At 38.1% G+C, this 24138-nt stretch overlaps 1 protein-coding gene across 1 annotated transcript; it reads right to left on the reverse strand.

The window, feature by feature from the left end:
- Positions 1–4465: 4465 nt before the first annotated feature.
- LOC139727556 (conserved oligomeric Golgi complex subunit 7-like) lies at positions 4466–23408 on the reverse strand. Its single transcript, XM_071638538.1, has 22 exons — positions 23383–23408; positions 22376–22516; positions 21728–21817; positions 20850–20918; positions 20235–20270; positions 19430–19550; positions 18561–18643; positions 17477–17587; positions 16166–16318; positions 15274–15325; positions 14928–15055; positions 13984–14058; positions 13326–13391; positions 12200–12368; positions 11527–11638; positions 11035–11135; positions 10234–10364; positions 9468–9545; positions 8158–8272; positions 7205–7342; positions 6678–6768; positions 4466–6190 (listed from the first exon to the last, which is right to left on the reverse strand). Exons 1-22 carry the CDS (start codon positions 23404–23406, stop codon positions 6112–6114), a joined length of 2163 nt encoding a protein of 720 aa, XP_071494639.1. The 5' UTR covers positions 23407–23408; the 3' UTR covers positions 4466–6111.
- Between the last annotated feature and the right edge of the window lie 730 nt (positions 23409–24138).

Here is a 24138-nt window from a genome sequence, read left to right on the forward strand (position 1 = left end):
TCTGTGAATATACACAAATGAAAAAAAAAAATTTCCTGAAAAAGTGAATGATCAGCGTATACTTATAGACAATCTGGCAGTTAACCTCAGACATCTGACTGGTGACATCATTTTAAAGAATGTTAATCACATTTTGAAAGTTCATCTCCCAGCTACTGGTACTCAAATTCCTTCTAGTCACTGAATGAACATGAATGACATCTGCAGACTTTTTATAGATACCTGTTAATTGAGCATGTGTTTGTCTCACATGCCGGTGATGAGACCAAGTGTCGGAATTAAAGGTAGGATTCACAACATTGTAAGTATCTACCCGCACTAAGAAACTGATATATCTTTACATCATGTGCAATTTTCCATACTACACACATCATGATAATGACTTTTAATTTAGTTAGTGTTAGACTAGGTAGCATACTGTATGTATAAATGTTTAATAGGAGGTTCGCTGTAAGCATTTGTATTGTGTGCCGAGACTCATCACTTTCTTTGTGCATGTCTTTGAATATTGTCCTGAAAATGAAAAATGCTCAGATCTGCTTTTCTCTTTTGTTATCATTTATATTTCAACCAGGTCTTTGTGTATCTGAATTCCTTTCTAGTTTGTCATCATATTTCGTCTATTGGTCATTCTCATGTTGGACTTAACAGTGACATGTCATTATAAACAACTGAATTTTGTTTTCAGACGCCTGTCAGCTTTCACAGATACTTGCCTGTGAATTTTTTTCTGACAAGTGTGCCAAATGTGATAAAAACATGAACTCATGTTTTCAATTGTTTTGCAAAAACAGTGATGTTACGTGAAATATTGTTCTTTTTTTTGTGAATTCCGTAAGTCATACTAAGTATTGATGTAATTCTTTGTTGTTTAGGCTATGCATATTAAATCATTGCCCCCTCCCCCTCAAAATATGGTAATACTCTTTAGATTAGAAAAATGGCACAGGCAGGTGATGTGAGCAATGGTTGACGATGTCGTCAATTATCAGTGAACTCTGCAAACTCTGCATTATTGGGCCTGATGATATTGTTCATTTAATTATATGTATTCTTGCGCACATGCTTTGTCTGTTGTGAGTTCAGATGTCATTATGCAATTTACCATTCAACATTAATGTGTGGTATTTGTCAGGGGCATGTAAGTAGGTCTCAGTACCAGTCTGTTGTGAATATCTTTCAATGTATCATCTTATCATGATGACTGGATGTGGGGTTTCTTGTTTCGAAGCCCATCCACTTCTGATGTCCTTCACACACAGTTCCACAAATTATTAGTCACTAGTTGTATTATTAGCCGTCTCTAGCCATCAGTGACTGTAGATGTGCTGTTTTTGTTTATCTTCACATATCGCGGAAGAATAGTTCATTTGATTACAATTGTGCTCAAGGAATGAGTGCAGAAGAATTTATTTGTTTGTTTATTTTTTCATGTATCGATTCATTTTATTGATTTTTTTTTAGTCAATATTCATTTGTTAGCTACATGTATGTTGATATTCCTTTGTTCTTCATTCAGCATCTTTTGCAAGGAGAGTGGGTGAAGGAATAATGTAAGCAAACTTTTGGTGAATGGCTAGGTGATCTCGTACTGTAAAGACCTCCATCCTAAAATCCTGTTGACATTGTATGTGAGCATTTTGTCTACAGGACTGGAGGAGTTAATTAGTAGGGATTGCTTTGAGGCGGTAAGACCCAAGGCATTTACGGGCAGAGTATCCACCAATGTGTTGTGTACATCAAGTGGACATTATGAATTCCCATCCTCTCATGTGCTTTTACCTGCCTGTTCAGCAAATGATCGGAACATTTAGCGGTGCAAAGAATGCATGTACATTGTACATGATCAGTGTGTTTGCACCAGGTGTTCGAATATGATTATTTGAAATAGCAGTGTTTTCGGTGTGTTTTGTTTACATTTTGTTGAGATATCTGTGAGATACTATGTGTGTAGACATTTATCCAGAGAAATGGTTATCTATAGGACGGTTATATAGATGGAGTAATGTATATCTATTTAGGATGAAACACACTTTGCCATTTCAGATTATCGAGATATCACATGTAAAGAAATCAGCAATATATTATGTGATGTCGCATTCCACATTCTGTCAGAGTTGTAGCTGTTAGTGGTCAAATGGTACGTAAATACAATGTGGTTGTAGTAGTCTGTGGTGCTGATAGAACATCATAGAATTTTGTTGACAAAATGAAGTACTATATGTGAGTCGGTATTGATTTCTATTTAAAGTTATAAGGTGAATGAGGTTCATTGTAATTGATTTGTTCCTTTTATATACTGCTTGTCGCCATGCAGTTAAAATTATTATGAGAAAGATAAAAAAGAGAAATCTATACTGTGTATGTTTGTGAGGTATTATTGTATCATATTATGGAATAGTATATTAACTTGGTTTAAAAAGAAAATGTGGAGACATATGACTCAATCATGTTATTTTTGGCTTTCCCTTCTTTTGTGTCATGTTTTATATTCTTAGGAGCTCTGGAGTGATGTGTGGTTGTTCATGAGTGCATGTCGACATCGCTGTATCCATCATGAAGACATTGTTTTGTACAAAGACTTAATTCCCTCTCACTGGCATAAACACCTATTGCTCATGTCTTCTTTCTTTCTTATTTTTTTAAATACATAATCTCTTCCTCTATGTGGGAAGTGGGCAGGGTTGGCTCTTACGATGGGCTAATGATGTATTAATAACTATAAAATCAAGACAGTCGAGTCACAAAATTGAAGTACAATATGTTCCTTTACCAATTCATCAACCTCTAATGGAACAACCTTTACATGCCATGTGCATGTCGGTCATTTCTGTGATGGTGATGTCTGCATTTAGAATGAGAACCTTAATAAGGAAGTGCAAGCTTCTGATATTGTACATCTACCATGGTATTCCTTGTGAAATTTCTGAGAATTCCCCAAAAAGCAAACTTTTCATTTACAAAGTCGGAAGTTGTGGGAAGCTGATCGTTCGTATGGCTGAACTGCCCCTGAGGATGTGGAGTGAGCACATTAAGTGTGAATATGACCAGTTGATTGTATGCAGGAAAGTGCTTTTAGCACCACAATGTGGTGTGACTTTACTTAAAAAACAACAACAAACTATAGTTCCATAACACCATAATTGTTTACATCTACAAACGCTAGATATTCATCCCTACTTTCCTTTTAACACAAACACACACACATTTATTTATTTTCAGGATGCGTGGGCTGTGTTGGAAATTTGCTCCTTTTCAATAGAGTTATCGAACATAACATCGCTGGGGCGATAAGACCTTGTATCTACAAAATGTCAAATGTTCAGGAGAGCCAAAAAACATGGTGGCCAAAGCACTGTGGCGAATGGGATAGCCTTTCCTTTGACATGCCGTGGTGGCTTCATTTTTGGAGAAAGACAGTTGGGATTTGGACAGGACATCACTTAACCCTTTATTTGACCATTAATCCAAAAAACTCATTTTCACCAAAATTGCAGATACAAGTACAGGGTCTGTACAAGGTCTTATCACCCCAGCGACGATAAAGTCTTGTTCACACACTTCATCCAGTGCTGCTGTGCAGGAGGTAACATATCTGACCTTGTAATCACAGCAAGAGAACTCTTGTCTTTTATCTATCTGTGTTGGTGCTGCATACAGTACTTCATCTTGAACAAGTCATTACCAGTGCAAAGGCATATATGCCCTTGGTGAAAATAAAGACAGTACTTGGTTAAAATATGAAAAATTAGGAAGAAAAGCGTGAATGTAAAGACAAGTTCCACGAGTACAGTTTAATTTTCCCTGGTAAGTTTGCTGGTAACTTCTCAAGAAATTTGTGGTCCAACTGCCCAAACTACGCAAAGCAAAATAGGCCTACAAGGTAGTGAAACCACACATGGTTCCATGTAGTGTGACCGTGCTTATTGCTCATCTTTCAAATCCTACACAACTCTCTTTCGATTCAAGTATATCAGCCGTAATTAATTCTCAAACTCGGTTGTAGTTTTTCAACATTTATTTGCAGTATTCTGATGGCAGAACGATATTTACATCAAAGGATAAAATGTACATTAATTTGTGTGGTGTCTGTACAAGGTATACACATGAACAGCTTTTCAATGCACACACACATTGTGCACAAAAGTATCTTCAATGAATGAAAACCTCTTTAATATATGGCTACAAACATGTAATCTTTTCACTAATTCTCTTCTCCAAAGCAAAAGTATCTCTACCAGCAGACTGAAGTTGTATGCATGTATGTCCAGTACATGTACAATCACAGGCACATTACTGCCTCCAATGTGATATCCATTCTATATATAAACAAACTTTCACATTCTTCTCTTTCCAAGAAGAATTTCTGACAGACTATTGCTTATTACTAATTTAAGGGAGAAAAACAAAACAAAACATGTTTTGCCATGCTATCATTCTCTAGCAAAAATAAACTTGTGTCCATGAGCTTTAGATCTTGCTTTTTGATATCTGCAGCAACATGACCATGATTGTCACATTGGAGAGTGATGGACTCCACATAGTGTACCATGGATAAATTTATATTACAGTAGATAGTCTGTTCATAGCAAACATGATTGAAATTGAAAACAGCACTTTTGGCTAATTTTGTATTTATTGTGCATATAATTCTAAACACTGTGGAATTGAGATTGCACGTTAACATTATTTGTATAATGCTACCTACACCAGTTCCGTATTAATACTCGATCAAAGCCAATTTTTCTCAAACCTGTTAAACATGTGTTCTTTGCCCCCTTTCACAGGATCACATGATCACAAGATCACAATTGTTGCAGTCTTTTTCCATGGTGCATAAACTGCACACTCCTTGTCCTCGATGTTGCACAAACATAGCAATCAAAAAATAGTGAAAATGAAAGCATATTGCTTGAAGCTAATTGACAAAGAAATTACTTAAAGTCGAGATACATTTCCCGTGTTTTAACACACTTTAATTTTTCTCCATAGAATGCACGAATATGAAGCAAGGTGGGAGAGTCTACAAAGAAACATGTTCATTGCATACCAAACTAAATCCTAGAAGGATAAAACATTACATGCCTCCTTCATTCTTTAACTTACTCCCAAAAAGTTCTCTTGAGTCCTTTCAAAAGTTTGTCCTTTCCTCAGAATTGTAACTTTCGAGGAGCCGGACAGGTTATTACCAACTACCATCCAAAGTGTGTTGCTCAAGCAAAAGTGAGAATGACCCATTGTGATTCCATCACAGACTGAAATTTAAATCACTGATTAATGATTATACAGTATTCTTGTGGTTCTCTGTCGTATTCTTGAGGGACAATATGCGCGAATAGAACCAGTCTGTCCTGTAACGAGAGAAGCAGAGGGTGTACCATGAGATGATGGTACTTCATGGATGCTCTGATTTCTGACTCACTCATCGCCTCCTAAATGAATGTTTAACTCTTTATGTGCCACGTTCGCACGTCCGACTCAGTCGACGGCGTGCCAACTTCGCATATTCTGCTCAACAAACAAAGCTGACAAAACCGATCGATAAATTGCTAATCCCGCGGTACAATCAAAGCCTTTCTCGCGCTTTTGTTCCTCTCACATACGGCTTGCATTCTATGTGGCGAATGACTATCAAGCCGTGTTCCCAACTAGATTTTGCATGTACACTTTCAGTTTCTGTCATAATTATGTGCAAAAGTCATTCTTTTACAGTAATGTAGCAACTGGTAATTCAAAAGAAAAATTGAAAATAGAATTGTTATACATTGTATATGGAAACAAAGTTTGGCATTCCTCTTTAACTTTGCTCACTATTATGTCCAGCTTAACAGAAATTTGTAGACGTTATACAGATTGGAAAAACAGAATTCTTTCTCTAAGCATGACTATCTTCGTGTCTCAGAATAACGTGGCACACAGGGGGTTTCCACCATGGCACATAAAGAGTTAACCAACATCTATCTTTACATTTTCCTCTCCTGCTCTCTGCTTGGAAACTAATCACAGGATTTGCACTGGCTTCAGCAGTCGTAAGCACGAGGCCCTTCGATCGACGTGATCCAGCCAGTTGAATGGACATTGTCGTGGAAACCAAAGCGTGATTTGCATCGGCTATGATTCGTCCGCACTTCTCATGCTGGCCACTGCATGCATCAGCCTGTCGGAAATCTTCCCCTTCACCTCGCCATACCTGCAGGGTAACGACACAAGAATAAACAAAGAAGTAACATCGTTGGATAGTATGCCTTGGGGTAACACAACAAAATAACATAAAAATTGAAGTAAACAAACAAACAAACAGACAAAAGCTAAAGGATAATGTATACGCAGAATATTTCACGAGGTTTTTATTTTCACAAATTTCGCGAGTCTGGTGCTTTTCGCGAAATTAAAGACACGCGAAAAAAATGACTCTGATCCCGATATGAATGTGACGCACACATAGTCATTTCTCCATTCAGTACAGTACTCTAAGATCGCGAATTTAACCACTCGCAAAATCATCGGGAAGTCCAGATTCACGAAATTTAGACTTGCTAAATATATGGCATATACAGTAAATTGCCTGACTAGGTCTACTTACTGTGAGAGAGGTACATACAGCTTGAGCAGATCTTCAAACAAACAAATAAACAGACAAAAGTTAAGGATAAAACTGCCTGACGAGGTCTACTTACTGTGAGAGAGGTAGCTTGAGCAGGTCCTCAATGTGCCTGAGACTCTGGGAGGGCTGAATACCAAGGGCATCCACCACATTGCACAAGTAATCTGGATGGTATAAAGAGGCAGGGAGGAGGAGTTAAGAAAGGAAAGGTGGAGGGAGAGAGACCGAAAAAAGTTTTTCTCATTATTTCTTTCATAATTCAGTAAAAACTTTCATCTTTCTTCACAATAGCATCAAAGTTTTCTCATAATCTGTGACATTAGAGTCTACATCAAAAGAATGCCCTCCTAGCCTACCTGGAAAAGGATATAGCAAATGTGTAAATACTGTGACCAGCAGGTATTTTCTTCCAACCAGCAGGAGCATTCTTTAGAATATATATTGTAAAATACTAAAATACTTATAACGATGTACCAAATATTGAATGAAAGACACTTGACAACTAAAATCTCATGATAACATCCTCTTCACAACAAGAGAAATGAACAAAGTACATGTACAAGAATTGACTGAAGACAAGTGAAAGTACATTGTACGTACCTATATCTGTGGCCAACTGCCTGTTGGCATGGGATGTCAGCTCCGGGATGCGGAGGATGGCTTCCACATAGGTGTGCATGGTCGCCCGGGCAACGGAGCCAATCCAGTAGTCTGCCAGATGATCAGCTTCAGTTGATCCTGGATCATAGACAAAGAGGGCACACCCTTTATTTGAAGACTGGCTTTTGACTTTGGATTTGTAAGAGAAGAATTCTTGTACCGATATCAAACTTCCAAATGACCCTTCTTGTCAATCTTTGGGTATAATTGAAGGTTGATGGAATACCTTTTGGCTGACAGAATCATAACATTCTGGTTGACTGGTAATTCACATGCAATTCAAAGTAATTCCAGTTCATATTCATGTATACAATAACTGTCTTAGATAGAGCCAAAACCGCATAAACTGTCAGTCTTTTATTATGGTTCTAAATATATCTAGCGAGTCTAATTCTTTTTTGCGAATCGGGACTTTCAAACAATTTTGTAAGTGGTTAAATTGTCTATCGTGGAATAAAGTCATGAACAGAGAAATTGACACGTGCACATCCCATTCATGCCGTTAAATTTGAGAATAGTACCAGACTCGCAAAATATATTGCGTATACAGTAGATAATAATGGAAAGCCACTATACAACAAATAAAGTACCATTGTCAATACTACACTTCAGTTATTGGCAAGAGTGTGTTGATATACATGTAGGGTGAGTGACCACAGGACCTGTACTGGTCCTGTAAAACCAGAAATTTTCAAAAGCACGAGGATCCAAGATTCATGAAAGTAAAATGCACGCAAAAGTTTTGGTCTGCGCAATGCATTGAATGCCAGTGGCAATTTGCGAAAGTTTCATGCTGCGAAAAAAGCTGTAGACTCCAGTTCATGAAAGTTTCGTGCTGCAAATGTTTCTGGTTTCACAGGAGACTGCCAAAAATCTGTAAAAGTGCTTTATACCAGCCGATGGAGGGAACGGGAGGCGACTGGACTCGAGGGCCTTCTCCAGGGCGGGGTTCTCCTGACTGGTGCAAGGCTCCAACTGCTGAGGGAGGGTCATCAGGTACTGGCCAATCTGCGGGTATCAGGACATTAATCAATAACCAATCGAATCAGATCACGGAAGCCACCATTTCTAATCATTACACACAGTGATATATGTGACCGTGCACCTCAAAACGAACATAAAGTCGCACACACTGATTTCGCGTGAGGACTGAAAATAAGTGAAATGGGTCAACCTAGCCGATCTTGACTTTTTCATATTTTCTGAAAGAGCGGGTCTTCTTTTACATTATGCTAAAATTTGGCATCATAAAACGGGCAGGAAAGTGTGTTTCTTTAGCAGTTTATCTCGAACATTTTTGGTAGAATAGTGTGATCAGGTGTGTCTTTAGAATCCCTTTTTCCTTTCTGAAAAACCTTGTCCACACTCTTCACTTTCAACTCTTATAACTTTTGAAGGGATTGAGCTACTGCTTTGAAAGTTGGCATTTAGTATGGACAGAATGTGTTAATGAGGCATGCTTAATTTCAGTTTAATCTAATAATCCCTTCATTGTTTTTACTCTGGTGGTTTACTTCCTGTTTTTTGTCCCATTCATCGCACAGCCAACACGGTTTGGTAAAGATTAAGCGCTTGAATAAACACTGTACTTCAGAGCCTCTTTTCTCAGTTCACACTTTTCCTGAGTTTGTGCTTTCTTTCCAATATTTAGATAGGTTAGGAGAGTCCATTTGATTTGAGTTATACATCATTTTAAAGCTTAAAGTCTGCTCTTTCAGAATATGGTCTTAACTTAAAATTCATGTCTGGCGACTTTTTGTTTGTTTTGAGGTGCAGAGTCACATATGGAGAGTAAATATTCCCCGATATTCAGGCATGGTAATCTTCAGCTCACTAAGTTTTAAAGTTCTCACTTTCCTCTTACTTGATTATTTTCTAAAAACTAATACATTATGTTCTTTAGGCACCAGATCCCACTTTTCCCAAGGAGTTCTTGAAATATGCATCCTTTGATAATAAGAACAAAAAACTGAAACTTTTTCCCACTTTCATTAAAAAAATGGATTTAAATGGTTACACTGATATAAAACATAAGCAATTCAGTCAATTCGCTTGTACAGTAGTAGTGGCTAACGCACAACGATGTGCGAGGAGAATCTCCTGTGTGAAAAGAAAATGTGAGTCTCACAAAAAGGGAAGCAAACTAAAATCCCAGTAAGACACAGTTACTTTTCCTACAAGGTACTGTATCATCTATGTGTACCTTGGTGATGTATTCTTGAGGTGAAAGACTGAATGTTGGCAGGTCAGCTGACAGCAAACCTCCCTGGTTAGTCCACACCTGGTGGAAATGAAAATCAAAGTGCCACATAATTATTTGAGTCAGAATTGACAAGAGTAGGTAGGAAAAAGAAATATGGGCCATCACAAGATGTCTGCAATGCATGCAAAGATTAGTGGTACAATGTCACATTATGCCTTAAAAAAGGAAAGTTACAGAGCATCAAAACACATGATCAAAGACAAAATATAGAAACAAACACAAGAAGTCAATGATGTGAGCCTGCATATGATAGAGGCTGAGAAATCTTATATCAATCAGCTTGATATTCCAAGAATTACTGTAAAACAAAGTTTTGCGTGCATTTTAATTTTTACGAGAGCCAGGATTCACAGAATTAAAATGCACTTGAAAGTTCTTGTCTACATTATAATGCATTGGACGCCAGTGGCAATTTCGATTTGTGAATTCACGAAAATTTCATGCTGTGAATATTTCTTGCTTAATAATAGTCTATGTGAAAAAGATAAGAACCTTAATACAGAGACTGAATGCTATGGACAAGTTTTCAGTTTACACTGTCAATGTAGAATAGTATTTGTGATGGTCAGATAGTCAAGACACAAGTCGCAGCATTAACTAACTAAATATAATTCCTTTAATTCACTAAAAATCCACCATGCAAAAATAAAGCAGGAAATGAAACAGCATTATATGTGCACTTGGCATGTAATGGTATCATCTTTACCTCCATAGTCGAGACCTGCGAGAGCTGCAGCTGGAGTTGGAAGAAGACGATGCCGAATGCAAGCTTGAGGGCGTGCTCCGTGACCTTTGACATGGCCTCCAGGGGCTCTTGAAGCAGGGATGAACCTTCATCTATGGAAAGATTAGCCACGGTTGGGCAATTGCGCAAGATGCTGTAAAAGTCGAAGTTTTCACGGCATGGAAATTTTCCGGCATTTCTCGTGGCATAAAAGTAGCACATGAATAAAAGCAGGCCAATTGGTAATGTGGAGCAGATACCTTTCACCATAGTATGTGCTGCTAATGCCCTTAACCCATTGAGGACGCATCCCCAGTATACTTGGGCAAGTGTCTATGGGAAATGCGTGTTGTATCAAAATCAGTCTGTCCTCAACAGGTTAACAGCCTTGGCAGAGATAAGCTGTTTGAAGTGCTTGCTCAATTGTCATGACTATCTGCAAAACTAAAAGCATGCAAATTCAATTTACCCAGCCTAGCGTAAAACTGTTCGCTTTCAGAGTACACAGAGCTTTGGTCTTGTTAAAACCAGCAAACAAACACTGACCAAGGCATGCCCTATGGAAGGAACCACTCCAGGATAACTTTATGCTGGGAAGTTAAATAGCATCCCATTTGTTGTATAAATGACATTTCTCTGCATGAAAACAAACAAACAAACACACACAACAAACAAGCAAAAAAAAAATACACATAAATAAGATGTCTTAGATATTTTCCCATAGAAAGAATGCAGGATTATTCATAAGACCCATAGTGAAAATTTGTAAGCAGCTGGACTAACCTTCTCTGAGTTTAACGATGAGAGCCTGGAATGCTTGATACTGGACTGGGTCCTCCTTAGCAAGGTAGTTGTACTCTTTGAATGGGTTGGAGTGCCCCTGACTGTGGATTGGAGGGGGAAAAAAAAAGAAGAAAACCTTCAGAGTTATATCACACCACACTGCAGCACAATGCTGCTCAGCATGGGTAAGTGACGTCATTGGAGCCTTGTCCATATCACTTCATCATAAAAATATACCACAGGTGTAAATGGTTATGACTATCATCCAAACTGTGCTTCACTTTGAACAAAGAATACAATCCCTCAAAATGAAATTGTAGAAGCATCACATCTCAATCTAAAGTGACGAATAGCACGAGTTAACTGATCTGACGAATACCGGCTTGCATTGCTATCTTCAGTCGTCAGACCGTATTAGATGATCTGTACGACACGTGAAGATTTAACTTGGGAAAGCATCTAACTTGGTTAAAAAAAGGCATAAATCTGTACCTGATCTTGGCTGGAGAGGAAGATGATACTTGGATGTTGTGACTACTGCATGTGTGGAGGAGGTTGCTACTCAGGTGGAGCTCAAACTCTTCACTCTGCAGAAACAGCTCACCTAGGCGAGGGGAAACACAGGTATGAGAGGTACCAGTAAGAGTCGTCATCTAGAACTGACTTTGAACCATCTCAACCCCAAGGGAAAATTTTGCTACAGAAATTATCATCTTGTCATTCTCAAATTGGCAACTCTGACTTTCACTACATATCTTACATTGGATAAAAATTGGATGGAATTGGTTTCATTAATTACATTTGTACAAAATCAGAAAGAATTGACAAAAAATACCAATTTTATAAGATAGAAACACAAACTTTACTCTTTTAAATATGTTGCCAACCTAAGAATCACTCACAAATTTAGCAATCAAGATGCTTCTGAAAAAGTCTACAATAAAATCAAAATGTATAATATGAGCACTAAAGGGCACAAACAAAATTTGGTTTTGTTTTGTTTCTACTCTACATTTAATTATGTGGTACTAACACTGAATACAAAAAATAAAAATGTAACAAAAAGATACAAGCAATTTATGATAGCATGCTTCTGTGCGATGTATGTACAAGCTGCCATAAAGTATGAAATACATTCCATATGAAAAGGAAACCCGACTCTCACCACAGGTTTGCACGATTTTGAGTGAATGTTGGAACTTGCTCCAGTCCTCCCCTAGCTCTGACCCTGCGGAGGTCACCATGACGTTACTGCTTCCTGGGTCAAGTCCGCAGGCTGCTCTCAGTGTCTCAAGGGCGTGGTCAAACTTTTGGCAGTAAGAGCTGAATGCGGCCTGTCACATAAATGAACAAGTGTAGGACTTTACAAGTAATGGTGTGGAATAAGTCCATTCGTTAACCCGTTGAGGACAAGCTGATTTTGCTATAACACACATTTCCCATAGACACCTGCCCGAGTATACCCAGGACTAGTCTTCAACAGGTTAAATCACCATAATCCAATTCATATGATACTGAAGAGGAGGATAGAGAAGAAGTTGTCAATGGGTGCATAAACTGTAGTCAAGGTTCGACATTAGTGGTAGCCCGGTGGCCTGGGGGCACTAAATATTGATGTTGGGCCACCAAATTTCAAAAGAAGCTATTTTCTGGTGGCCCAATCAGGCAATTAAATTTCAAAACGGATTGTTATGTTTCTGTTCATTTTGGGCCATCAAAATTTCAGATTTACAGAATTTAGTGGTCGCATAGGCCACATGAGGAAAAAAAAGAACTTCGCGTCGAGTCCTGCTATACTTGTGATTTCGATTCAGTTTACCATTCATAATGTGCCCATTAAATGAATTTCAAGGAAGGAAGCTGAAATTGTCCTCCCAAAGTAGATGCACTTCACAGCTATCATACGAAATGGTAGAGAAATTGATAACTGTGTCATTAATTAGGGCCTACTCCAGATCAAACTGAAAGACTACTAAATTTTATGGATCATCCCCTGATGTACAGATGAAGTTTAAAAAGAAATTTTGAGGGATGGTGTAGAACAAGTTAATTCTTTAAACTATTATATCCAACTTTACAGAGACTAAATAGGCCATTAAATAATTGCAGAGAAAGAAGGAAGCTGAAACTGTTCTCATAAAGTAGATGAATTTTACAGCTCTCATATGAAATGGAGAAAAAATTGCTAACTCTTGTCATTACTCAAGATCAAACTGGAAGATGACTAAATTTGATAAGTCATCCCATGACGTACAAATGATGTTGAAAAAGAAATTTTGAGGAATGCTTACCTTTAGTGCTGACTGCAGTCCTGTCATGCCAAAGCCTTCGGTAAAGGCAGTGCAGCGGTCTGCTGCCTGTTTAACAATAACAGATTGGGGGCAAGAATGTTTATATCCACTGTGAACATTACCATACAGATACACAATACAGATACACCCAAACAATAACACACAATCTAGGTGTATCCTCCAACATTCCAAAAGGTTAAAGGTTCTACATTGTATGTGTATCACCCTGGCAATGAATGGAAAGTATGAAAGAAAGATATTATTCAGAGGGGTGAAGGTTCAGGTGTGAGTTTCTTCACTTTGTCTCCCTCTACAAATTAAATTTGTTTGTTTGTTTGTTGATTTACAGATCAGCACTTGCGATCTTATCAAATCTAATTTGTAGAGGGAGAGAAAGTGAAGAAACTCGCACCTGAATGGAAAGTAGTTAAAAAAAAAACTGAAATCAATATGAAAACACTTTAAAATATGAAGTCTTGGATAAAACAGTTAAAGGAATACAGAAATTTGGAATATGAAACTTTCAATAAAGAAATTATTCACTAAAGACCAACACATTACTTCTTTTGCACATATTTTTTCCCAGTTTGCATGCATTTGGAGAGTAGAATCACTTTGGATATGCTTCTCTGGAATTTCTGAGTTTCTGCCTTCTCACCTCATTGGTCAGTTTGAAGAGTTTGTTGACTGACTCTGACAGCAGCTGGGCACAGTCTATAAGGTCTCTCCTTTCCTATGAAGAAGAATGGAACAACATGGAAGGGAGTTAATGGTTCCAAAAGTTAAGTGACATTGATTAAGGTGCACCTGCTTCACCTAACATCCCTTCAATACATAGAACAGAATTGGGCAAACAGAAAGGTAGAGTTTTCATTACAATCAAACCTCAAGTCAGGAAATTTCCTCAGTGTTTCACAAATGAGAGATTTTAGTTGCATCCGATGACAAAGTGGCCTTTATAGCTCATGGACCAAGGACAACTAGTATCTGACTGCATACGGTAAAGGTGGCATAAGATCTGTCACCATTTGTTATACGTTTTATGGATGGTATAATGTGGTTGGATAGCGCTGTATGGGCCCAAGGTCATGGTTAGACCTATGAGCTATACAACGCATGTATGACACAGTGTAAGTGTCAACTCTTTGACCAAACAGCTATATGTACTAAGCTAGATAAAGGTACAGACTATGGGTGTAGCTCATGGACCTGTGAGATAGATGTTCCATTTATAATTGTTGTGTGGGCACGAGATCTGGGACCCATAGTTTATTCACCCACATTACTGCATAATTGTAGGAGTGAGATATACGTGTGTGTTACACATGTTACATGTAGCATAGTGTGGAAGGGGGTTATAGACCTACTGTAAATGCAGAAATTTTTGCGGTACATTAATTTTTGCATATTTCGCACAACTTCTGGCCAGCGCAAAATCTAAAACCTGCGAAAATATCTTCACAATTTTCTCTGCACATTCTGAATGGGTTGACAATTGCGCACCGCAAATTCAAGGACCAGCAAATATGTTTTTGAGCAGCTCAGCACGAAAAATGAATCATGCAAAAATATCAACGTTTACAGTACACCCTTGGGACTCACCATTGGGATGGAGGCAAGCTCCTGTAAGAGATGCTCCTCCTCATAGCGGCCATATTGCAGCAGGTAGGGCATGTAGGGGGCGTGAATTGCCTGGACCAGCTCCTCAAAGTGGCGCCCAACCACTGGGTCTGGGAAGTAACAGGTGCAGAATTATTGTGTCGACTTGAAGTATAGAGGCATGAACCTCAACATCAGAACAATACATGTACATTAATACAATTATACTCATTTGTGCACAACCATCCTATCGTGTAAGCACTACAAGAAATTCAACAAGACCGCATACAGATGTACTATGACTATAAAATTGTTCCAGAAATAGAGGCAGATTCTGAGAATTTGATACCTGTGACAGCCTGGATAGCACCTTCAAGGCTCTTGAGAAATCGCAGAGTGATCTGGAATGAAGACGAAAGAGAAGGAATACAGACAGAGACAGAGAGAAGAAGACACAGATACAAGTTAGGTATGCATGAACAATTTTTATTTCAATTTCTAACTGATATACAACTTTTGAAGTGCAATTCCACTGTGTTCAAGCTGGCTTTACTAAAAAAAAAAGGTAAATAAAACAAACATTATGTAACACCTACACAAGTTGTATAGGTGTTGGTGTTAGGTGGTAATAGGTATCAACTACAAGGTGGGAAATCACTAATTTTTCTCATAAAAATGGACAGCACTTATTTCTCACTTCCCCACTATGGTTCTCAATCTCAAATTCAACCCCTCACAGAATTGTCTAACAAGTTCCTGTTCATGAAATATGACACACAATAAATGGGGTATATGGTGTATAAATATGTAAAATTATAATACATTTTTTTTTTTTGGGGGGGGGGATTCAGGTGTAATTATCTTTAAAATTCAATCCTTTAACCTTCTTATCTTATAACTTGTATATTTCATGTCTATCAAAAACTAGCCTTCTGCAATACCTGGAATATCATCTCCATATTTTTCCCCCATGCACACTGCAAGGTTGAATATATACAATATGGTGTCTTGATTCAATATTGAATTGTTATTTATTTTGTTTAATTCATTGTGATGTTTTACCACTATTGTATCTGTGTACATCACACTTGTGTTTTGTAAAAGCATTTGCAATTCAGCCTCGGGCTCCAAAAGAATGATTTTATTTTTTTTTTATAGAACGAAAGAAGACACCATTAAAACTAAAATCTGTCTGTAATTTCCGAGGGAGGCATGGCTTTAGCCAAGAGTCTACAATGTACCTGTCTGAGTTCAATAACATTCAGCAAGGTGTTGTCCTGGAGAGCCGAGTCCATGCAGGCCGGCAGGGAGGGCTGGAGGTTGGACAGAGTCTGGGTGAGGAGCTCACACACCATGGCGACTGCATCCGGGAAGACCTGGTCGCACCACTGGACCTGTGTATTAAGCGTGGACAGGAAGAGCAGGATTGACTCAAATGGTGAAAGTAAAGACATGCGCACTGCAATCGTTCTGTATGCAGACCTTCAATATCTTTATTCCAGCCCACTCCTGACATGCCCGCCTCCTGATAACAGCTTTTTGTAGAAAGGGTAGCGAAACTCCTGTGATCTCAATAGTTGAGAGCTGTGTGTTGATTTTTACTGGCCACACGCTGCCTCACAGTGGACAGCCAAGTACTGTAAACATGTTGTAGCAAGAGTATGCGCACTTGTACATGTAGCAAAGGTTCGCGCACTCAGCTAAGATGCCTATAAGCTAGAACACCATGCATCCAGTACTTTTGCAATACATCTAGACATATGATCTTCATCGTTGCCACACCAAAAGGAAATGCATCCAGTAAATTTGCCATCTGCAGTTAATGTGATGCAAAAAAAGTTGATTTCTGGCAAGAGAATTGTCCCCCTTTCTATTCAAAACAGATGACGCATATTTCTTTTCGTGCATCAGGCGGAATAGTGTGCATAGAGTAACTAAGGAATTTAGCTTAACCCGCCCAGCTTTGCCTCATGTACTAAGCATTCCATAGTTACCTTATGCACACAATTTTGACTGATGCACTCAGACCTGCACATCAAACTGACTTTCTAATATTCTACCCTTTGTGCACACTTGCCTTTTTGCGATTGGTTTCGGTTGCACCAGGGCGGCAGAGGGGAAAAAGGTATGGGGATCACAGTCACTTGACTGACTAGATCTTGGGTGCACCAGAATGGGCTGTCTTGACAATGCAGCCCATTCTGGTGCACCCAAGATCCAGTAATACCTCTATTTTTCCCCCTCCCCTTTTTCATATGACTTCAATGTTCTGTACCTTGATAGGTTCACGTTTTTATTTGAACAAAAATCTGCCCGATGAAATACATGAATCATTCATCTAATCTTGCATCCTTTGGTTTACAGGATAAAATGGGAGACAAATAGAATGAATCTTAATTACAAATGTATGTGCACGTACAAAATAAAAAGTCCAACAAACCAAACAACACTGGTTTTACAAAGTGTTTAAACCATGAACACACAATAAATACTCTTCCAAAACTACAAAAATAATACAAAAGAAATAAAAAAAGATGCCACGTCTTTCTTACCTCTCGATGCCAGGTTGTCAGCAAGGTTTCATAGAAAGATGGCAGCCACTCCACGAGAGATTTCTCCCGGTTTGTTTCCTGTAGTTGTTGCCACTGAAGCAACAGGGAACTCTGCATTGCAACAACAATTGGATTGTAATGATTGCCAAATTTCACATCTCCAGTTCTTAATGATCTACTATTTCCCCCCCCCCCAAAAAAAAAAGGGGGAAAGAGAAGCATTTTCTCTTTTACAATATGGAGCTCATACATACTAATTTAAAGCCAGCCTTTGTAAGTGTATCATAAAGACTTACTGGAAATATGTGGAAAGTTCTGAGACGGAAGAGAAATGTGCAATGAATATCAAACATACTTGATAAAGTCAGGGACATGACTGCAACAAGGTGATACATACACATGGAGTTGTATTGTATCGTTTCATGATTTGCTTTTAAATACTTATCTGCTATTTAGAGAGTACAGAATACTTGCAAGGAAGCAAGCACAGGACCAATGGCTTTCAAGCCCCCTCCAAAGCACTACGTTATGAATATGCACATATATGCTAATTCATGTATTCATGAAGCGGTTCCAACAAACCCAGGTAGTGAGAAGTTTATGGAGAAAGAGATGGAACACAAGGTGCCCAAGGAATACAGAGTTTTTTTTTTTGGTTTCCTCTCAATTGTTTGGTGGCGATGTGGCTTTATCATTGATGCATCTCACAGAAATGGCATGTGTGTTGCTCAGTACCACCATCTCCTCCTCCTTGAGGTCACAACAATTAGGTAATGAGGAGAACAACTGCAACAGTAAGGGGATTTGAACCACGGACCTTGTGAATGATACGCTGTGGCTTTAACCACTGAACCTCAATGGCTCCTCTTCTCATCGCAGAGACTGAGTATAATCATCACGATTCCTTTTCAAATTGAGGAAGAGTCTTTGTTTACTGCATGAAAATCTAATCTTTCTAACATCCAGAGATGGACCCAACTTCTTATCTACATTATAATCTTTTTAGATGTCCACAGACAGGTGTACAGACAACCCACACAAACAACAAACAAACAAACCAAAAAATATTGTGCTGAAATTGTACCTTGTGACATTTGTGGTAGTAGTTCCTCAGCTGCGATAGTCTCTCCATGTCTCTGAAAATGTTGACGAACCTCTGGGCTGATTCTGTGTACACACACACAGACACACATCACATTTAAATCTCAGCAATGCAAACTGAGCCCTCCGTTGATGGATTTTAGCACACAACATAGAAAGGACAAATATTACAATGCGGAGTGCAAATCTACAGCTCCAAAACACAACCACACTTCTTGGGCTCCTTCCACACAGATCTGTCTCACCTGCTATCCTGAAAAGGGCCCTATTACTGATGTAAGTCCTGGCATGTAGTCTCATAAATACTAGGTATTAAATGAAAATACAATTCAGTTTGGCTGCAGGTGAAAATCAATAAGAAGAGTCTAATCAAGAAAAAAGAGAGTGATCCATTTGCTGCAGATGATAGTCTGAGATGAATAATCAAATTTTTGAAGTTATCAGTATCTAATGTGAAAGAATATGTATTATAATAATAACATATTCTTCTACAGTTGGAATATACACTGTAAATGTGGAAATTTTTGCGGAGTGGAAATTTTGTGAAAAATAAAACTAAAACAGAAATACTGTAAAAGCACCCAAATTTCATACTACAATTCGGAGGTAGCAAATACACCGGAACTTTAGCTTACCTGGCTGAGCATGAAAAATCAATAGTGCAAAATTGTCCACTTTTGCAGTATATCTTAGATGAATATGTGTGTATGAATGTATGTGTATGTATGTGTGTGTGTATGTATGTATGTATGTAGGTCCATAATGTTATGCCTGTGCACATGTGTTTGTTTGCCTGCATGTATGACTCTGAATGGTGACAGATCACAACTTATAACGAAGAAGAAGTCCCACCTAGTGAGTGTGAATTGAAGGCGCTGACAAGCTGGGGGCTGAGAAGGGCTTCCAGTCTGTTCTTGAGGACCTCCAGGCTCTGGCACCGCTCGTTGTAGTCCCCGCAGTGGGCCAACATGCTCTGAGGGGGATATGCCAGGTGGGTGTTACACGTATTAGCTCATAAGCATAATGGCACAAATGACCTTTCTTTTTCCTCAGTTGGTTAGGCACTTCACTCATATTTCAACGCAATAATATAATGTACAAATTTGTCCTTAACTGAACAATCTATGGAATGGATCAATGATGCTAAAGCAAATGACCAGAATGGTCCATTGATTAACACCTGGATGGAAGCATCCATTTCATCTTTTTTTTTTTTGCATTGAAGTGTATTAACAGACTTTTTTCTATCAACATTGCCAAATATCATCTTTGCAGTCAGGTGGATGCGCTTTTTTTTGATTACTTGAATAATCATTGCATCACAGATGCTTACTCCAGTGAATGTAAAAACTACCATGCCCTGCTGGTTATTATGTTGTTATACTAATCAATAATAAGACTCTGAACCCAGAAGAAAGGAGAGTCTCTGTGGGATACACATACTGTACACAGATGAAACATATTCACTTTACCGATGTGATATATACATGTACACCACGGTATGTGAAATGCTCTATGCAGCACATAGCCATATGGTACTGACAAAATCAACAACACCTGGTACTCATTATCAAAATACACACCGACTTCAAGTCAAATAATGAGCTTTATTACCACACTACAAAAAAATGATACATGTCAACCATTGCTGACTTACCAAGCTACGCTGCATAGCAAGAAGCTTGTTGGCTATCTGTTGAGAGTGGGAAGGGGAAAACCATATCGTTATATGCTTTTGAAAGAGTTCAGCAATAGCTTCTCCAGAAAAGCCACCATCCTGGCTTACAAATACATCATTGTCAATAGAGATGAGTAACGCACAAAAAAAAGGAAATTGCAAATGCAATATCTGTACTTCTATGATGCATCTCATTAAACTTTAAGTTGATACAGACAATACCAAAATCAATACTCTCTTTCATTACAACCCTATTTATAAGATGTCCACAAAGAATTCATACACATGTATCTAGTTTTTCTTAATCATAGTTTCCTGAGATAATGAAAACAAAAGCAGACTTTATACACAAAATTGTTAATCTTCATGATCTACAAGGCACTGCTGTTATAACGAACACAGTTATAATGAAATTCTGGTTACAATGAAGTACAAATTCAGACCGCAACATTATCTGCTCTACGTTTTTTATTGTTTATTTGTTCAGTTATAACATAATTTTGATATAACAAAAAAAAAATGGCTGGTCCTGAGGACTTTGATATAACGGGAGTCCATTGTACTGAAGCTTGACAGTCGTGATACTGTACATACCAGCTGCACATCCTGGCTGGCAAACACTTCGTCCACATCCGCCATCAGCGTGGTCCAGTTATCTGCCTCCTGCGATTGCATCAATACAGATTATGATAGCATGAATAACCTGCCCTTAATTCTGTATCTCGGACTCTTTAACCCTTTAAAGACTTGTCCCGAGTATACTCGGGCATGCGTCTATGGGAAATGCATGCTATAATCAGAATCAGCTTGTCCTCAACAGGTTTAGGGACTCAAGAGATTGTAATTTTCTTCTCTGCACCACAGTCCTTTGTTTCCTCACTCCCTTCACACATACACTGTACTCCTATTGTTACAGGTAGTATGATCCAATCATTGATAAATTCAAAATCACTTCATCTAGTTCCATGATTTCTAAGGAAAAATAAAAACTGCTGGACACTCATTAGCATTAGACACCTTAAGATATTTTCAACGAAAATGTGTTTAATGAAAGCAAGAGAATTTTAATGCAGAGGGGTGAAGATGTGATATGACAGATTTTTCACCAATTGTCACCCTCTGTACAAATGTATTTGAAAGACCACAACTGCTGATCTACCTTTTAACAAACGTATCAGGAAGAGGAACCAGTGGGAATTATCTTCTATGATCTATGATCTTACAAATACATTTTTCCAGAGGGTGACAACTGATATCTGTCATAGCAAAAACTTGCTTGCTACAGAAGCCTTTGTTTGTTGGAGAGGCCTTTTACAACACAACCATTTAATAGAACTTTACAACTTTGACTTTGCGTGAGGACAATGTGTTCCCCACAAACAGTGTAAAAACAGTAGGAGAACACAGGCACAAACACGTATGAATCATGCAAAGATTCCATGAAGTTCTTTCCAGCCGAGATATCCTCCTACCTGCAGGGCATCTGATGCTGCCTTCATACGTGACTTGATGGTATCAATCTCCAGCAGCATCTTCATCGACTGGGAAGTGTCCTCCTCAACCTGGGGAGACAGAAGTCAATCTCGCATTAAAGACGACTGGAACAAGACTAATCTCAAAAGCATTGGCCATACTGTTCACATCTTTCTTTGTAAAGCAAGAACTAAAAAATGAAGAAATACAAAATAATATCATTTATGAAAACATGCTTGGAAAGGTCAAATCATTACATATAATTTTTCTGAGTAATGTACGAACTAGTTTTGGTTCTCTACAGAATATTTTGTGATTGAAAGTGGTCTCACATGCAGAGAGAAACAACGCTATGTATTATATTTATCACATTATCTATTATAATTCTTGCGAATGTGCATGGATCTAAAGATTAACTTCAATCACAATTTAATGACCCATGAGATTTTAGTCAAATCTGTGACTCTGCATGCTTTCACTACTTCATCTCAAATTTCCCAATAAACATTTGTTGTTTTTTATTGATATGCTCTATAATTTAGATGTACACTATCAAATTATCATTACAGAACTAAAGCATAAATCATAAACAAATGAATCAAGAAGCATGGAAGCAAGACTAGCCATGCATGATTTTTTTAGCATACTTTCTTGATGTCTTCCTTCACCAGCTGCATCTGATCCTTGAGGAAGCCAGCCTCCTGCCTGACAGCCTCCACATCCCTGAGAACTCTGGGAAGGTTCTGCAGGGCTTGCTGGCTAGTCTCTTCCAAGGAGTTATTAACCTCCTGATAAAGAGATGACAGTTTTGTTCATTCATTCTACTTCCACTTCAAGGCAGAGTAATATTTACAAACTCAGAATACATTCATCATGCTATATGTCCTAAATGGTTGGATCATACACGTCAGGCTTGTTAGAAATGATCCCTTACAAACAACCATTATTACATTTCAACAAGGGCAAACATCAAAGAAATTCACATGATAAAACAATGGTTGAAGGTGAAAATGAAAGAGAAATGAAAAGAAAGAGCAAAGAAACATTGCATACTCATAGATGTAACTTTAGGTACATCGTGTACATTTCAGAAGGTAAATGAGCAGCCAAGCATCTGTATACATCTATCATAATTTTTGCAAAGATACTGTCACATTATGTACATTATATATATCAGACTAAAATTCCTCTTGCATAATTGGATGATTTAATGTACAAACATATCAACACACATACAATCATCACGAATGAGGCTCATCTCCTCTTGCTGTCTTGTAAGAAAGAACATAAAGAAACATATACAGTGATAACAAAATGTGGGTCAAGTTGCTTTGTTGTAACTTTGCATATCGTTGCTGGGGTGACAAGACCTTGTATCTGCAATTTTGGTGAAAATGACTTTTTTGCATTAATAGTCAAATAATGGGTGAAGTGATGTCCTGTCCAAATCCCAACTGTCTTACTCCAAAAATGAAGCCACCACGGCATGTCAATGGAAAGGCTATCCCATTCGCTATAGTGCTTTGGCCGCCATGTTTTATGGCTCTCCTGAACATTTGACATTTTGTAGATACGAGGTCTTGTCGCCCCAGCGACGATATACTTTGTCTGATTAAGAAATTAAGTGCAGTATGAAGTAAAAATATCAAATCACCTGGATAAACAACTGTAGTTTCATCACAAGAGTTGCTGCATGAGCCTGCATTAAGAGAAAGAGAGAGAGAGAAAAAAAGGAAATAAAAATAAGCGCTGTATTATCTCATCACAGTTTCCACTCCTAACATTCATTATATTACAAAATTCACTCTGAATTCGATCGTGTTATGACAGTTTTATACTCAGAATGACACTTTGCCTTTGATTTTGCAATCTGCCTGTTTTTAATAGATATTACTCTGGCATTTTGACAATTACAATTCCACTACAATGGAATACATTTACTGCATATTCAGTCTTTTTCCTTACTCTGTCCATTACTCTTACCGGTACAATAATGATTAGTGAGACTTAACATTACGGATTTCATGTTAGTACCTGCCCTCAAGCAAGATACACAATAACTAACCCTTAATGCTCCTATATTTGAAACAAACTGTTTGCTTTCTTCTTTTTCTCCATTCTTTGTTTTTACAACCAAAGCATCATTGTAGAGAAGCTGAACAGGAGAGAAAGAATGAGCATTTTTTTTTTAAAAATCAAACTTGATTTCATAACTAGAAATGTCGCTATGGCGACTGGTATGCCTCTGCCATAATGCATGATTCTCCTAATAGGTCTAAATAGTACATGTGGACAATGTGTGATTACATTTTCACAAAATTGGCAAATGTTAAAATGACAGGTTTGTCACAAATGTGTTGAATGCTCACCTTCCATCACCTAGGTTTAATTGGATGAATAGGAGAGCATG

Source organism: Diadema antillarum, unplaced genomic scaffold, assembly GCF_040938485.1.
Source record: "Diadema antillarum isolate AM-2024a unplaced genomic scaffold, OU_Dant_1.0 seq00000136_RagTag, whole genome shotgun sequence".
Taxonomy (NCBI): Eukaryota; Metazoa; Echinodermata; class Echinoidea; order Diadematoida; family Diadematidae; genus Diadema; species Diadema antillarum.

Coding starts and splice junctions, on each gene's coding strand:
- LOC139727556 (XM_071638538.1), bottom strand. CDS start 23,406: ATGAAACTACAGTTGTTTATCCAG. Junction 20,271..20,849: donor CCAGCCAGGATGTGCAGCTG/GTATGTACAGTA, acceptor CACTCTCAACAG/ATAGCCAACAAGCTTCTTGC. Junction 15,326..16,165: donor ATGTTATTGAACTCAGACAG/GTACATTGTAGA, acceptor TCTTCATTCCAG/ATCACTCTGCGATTTCTCAA.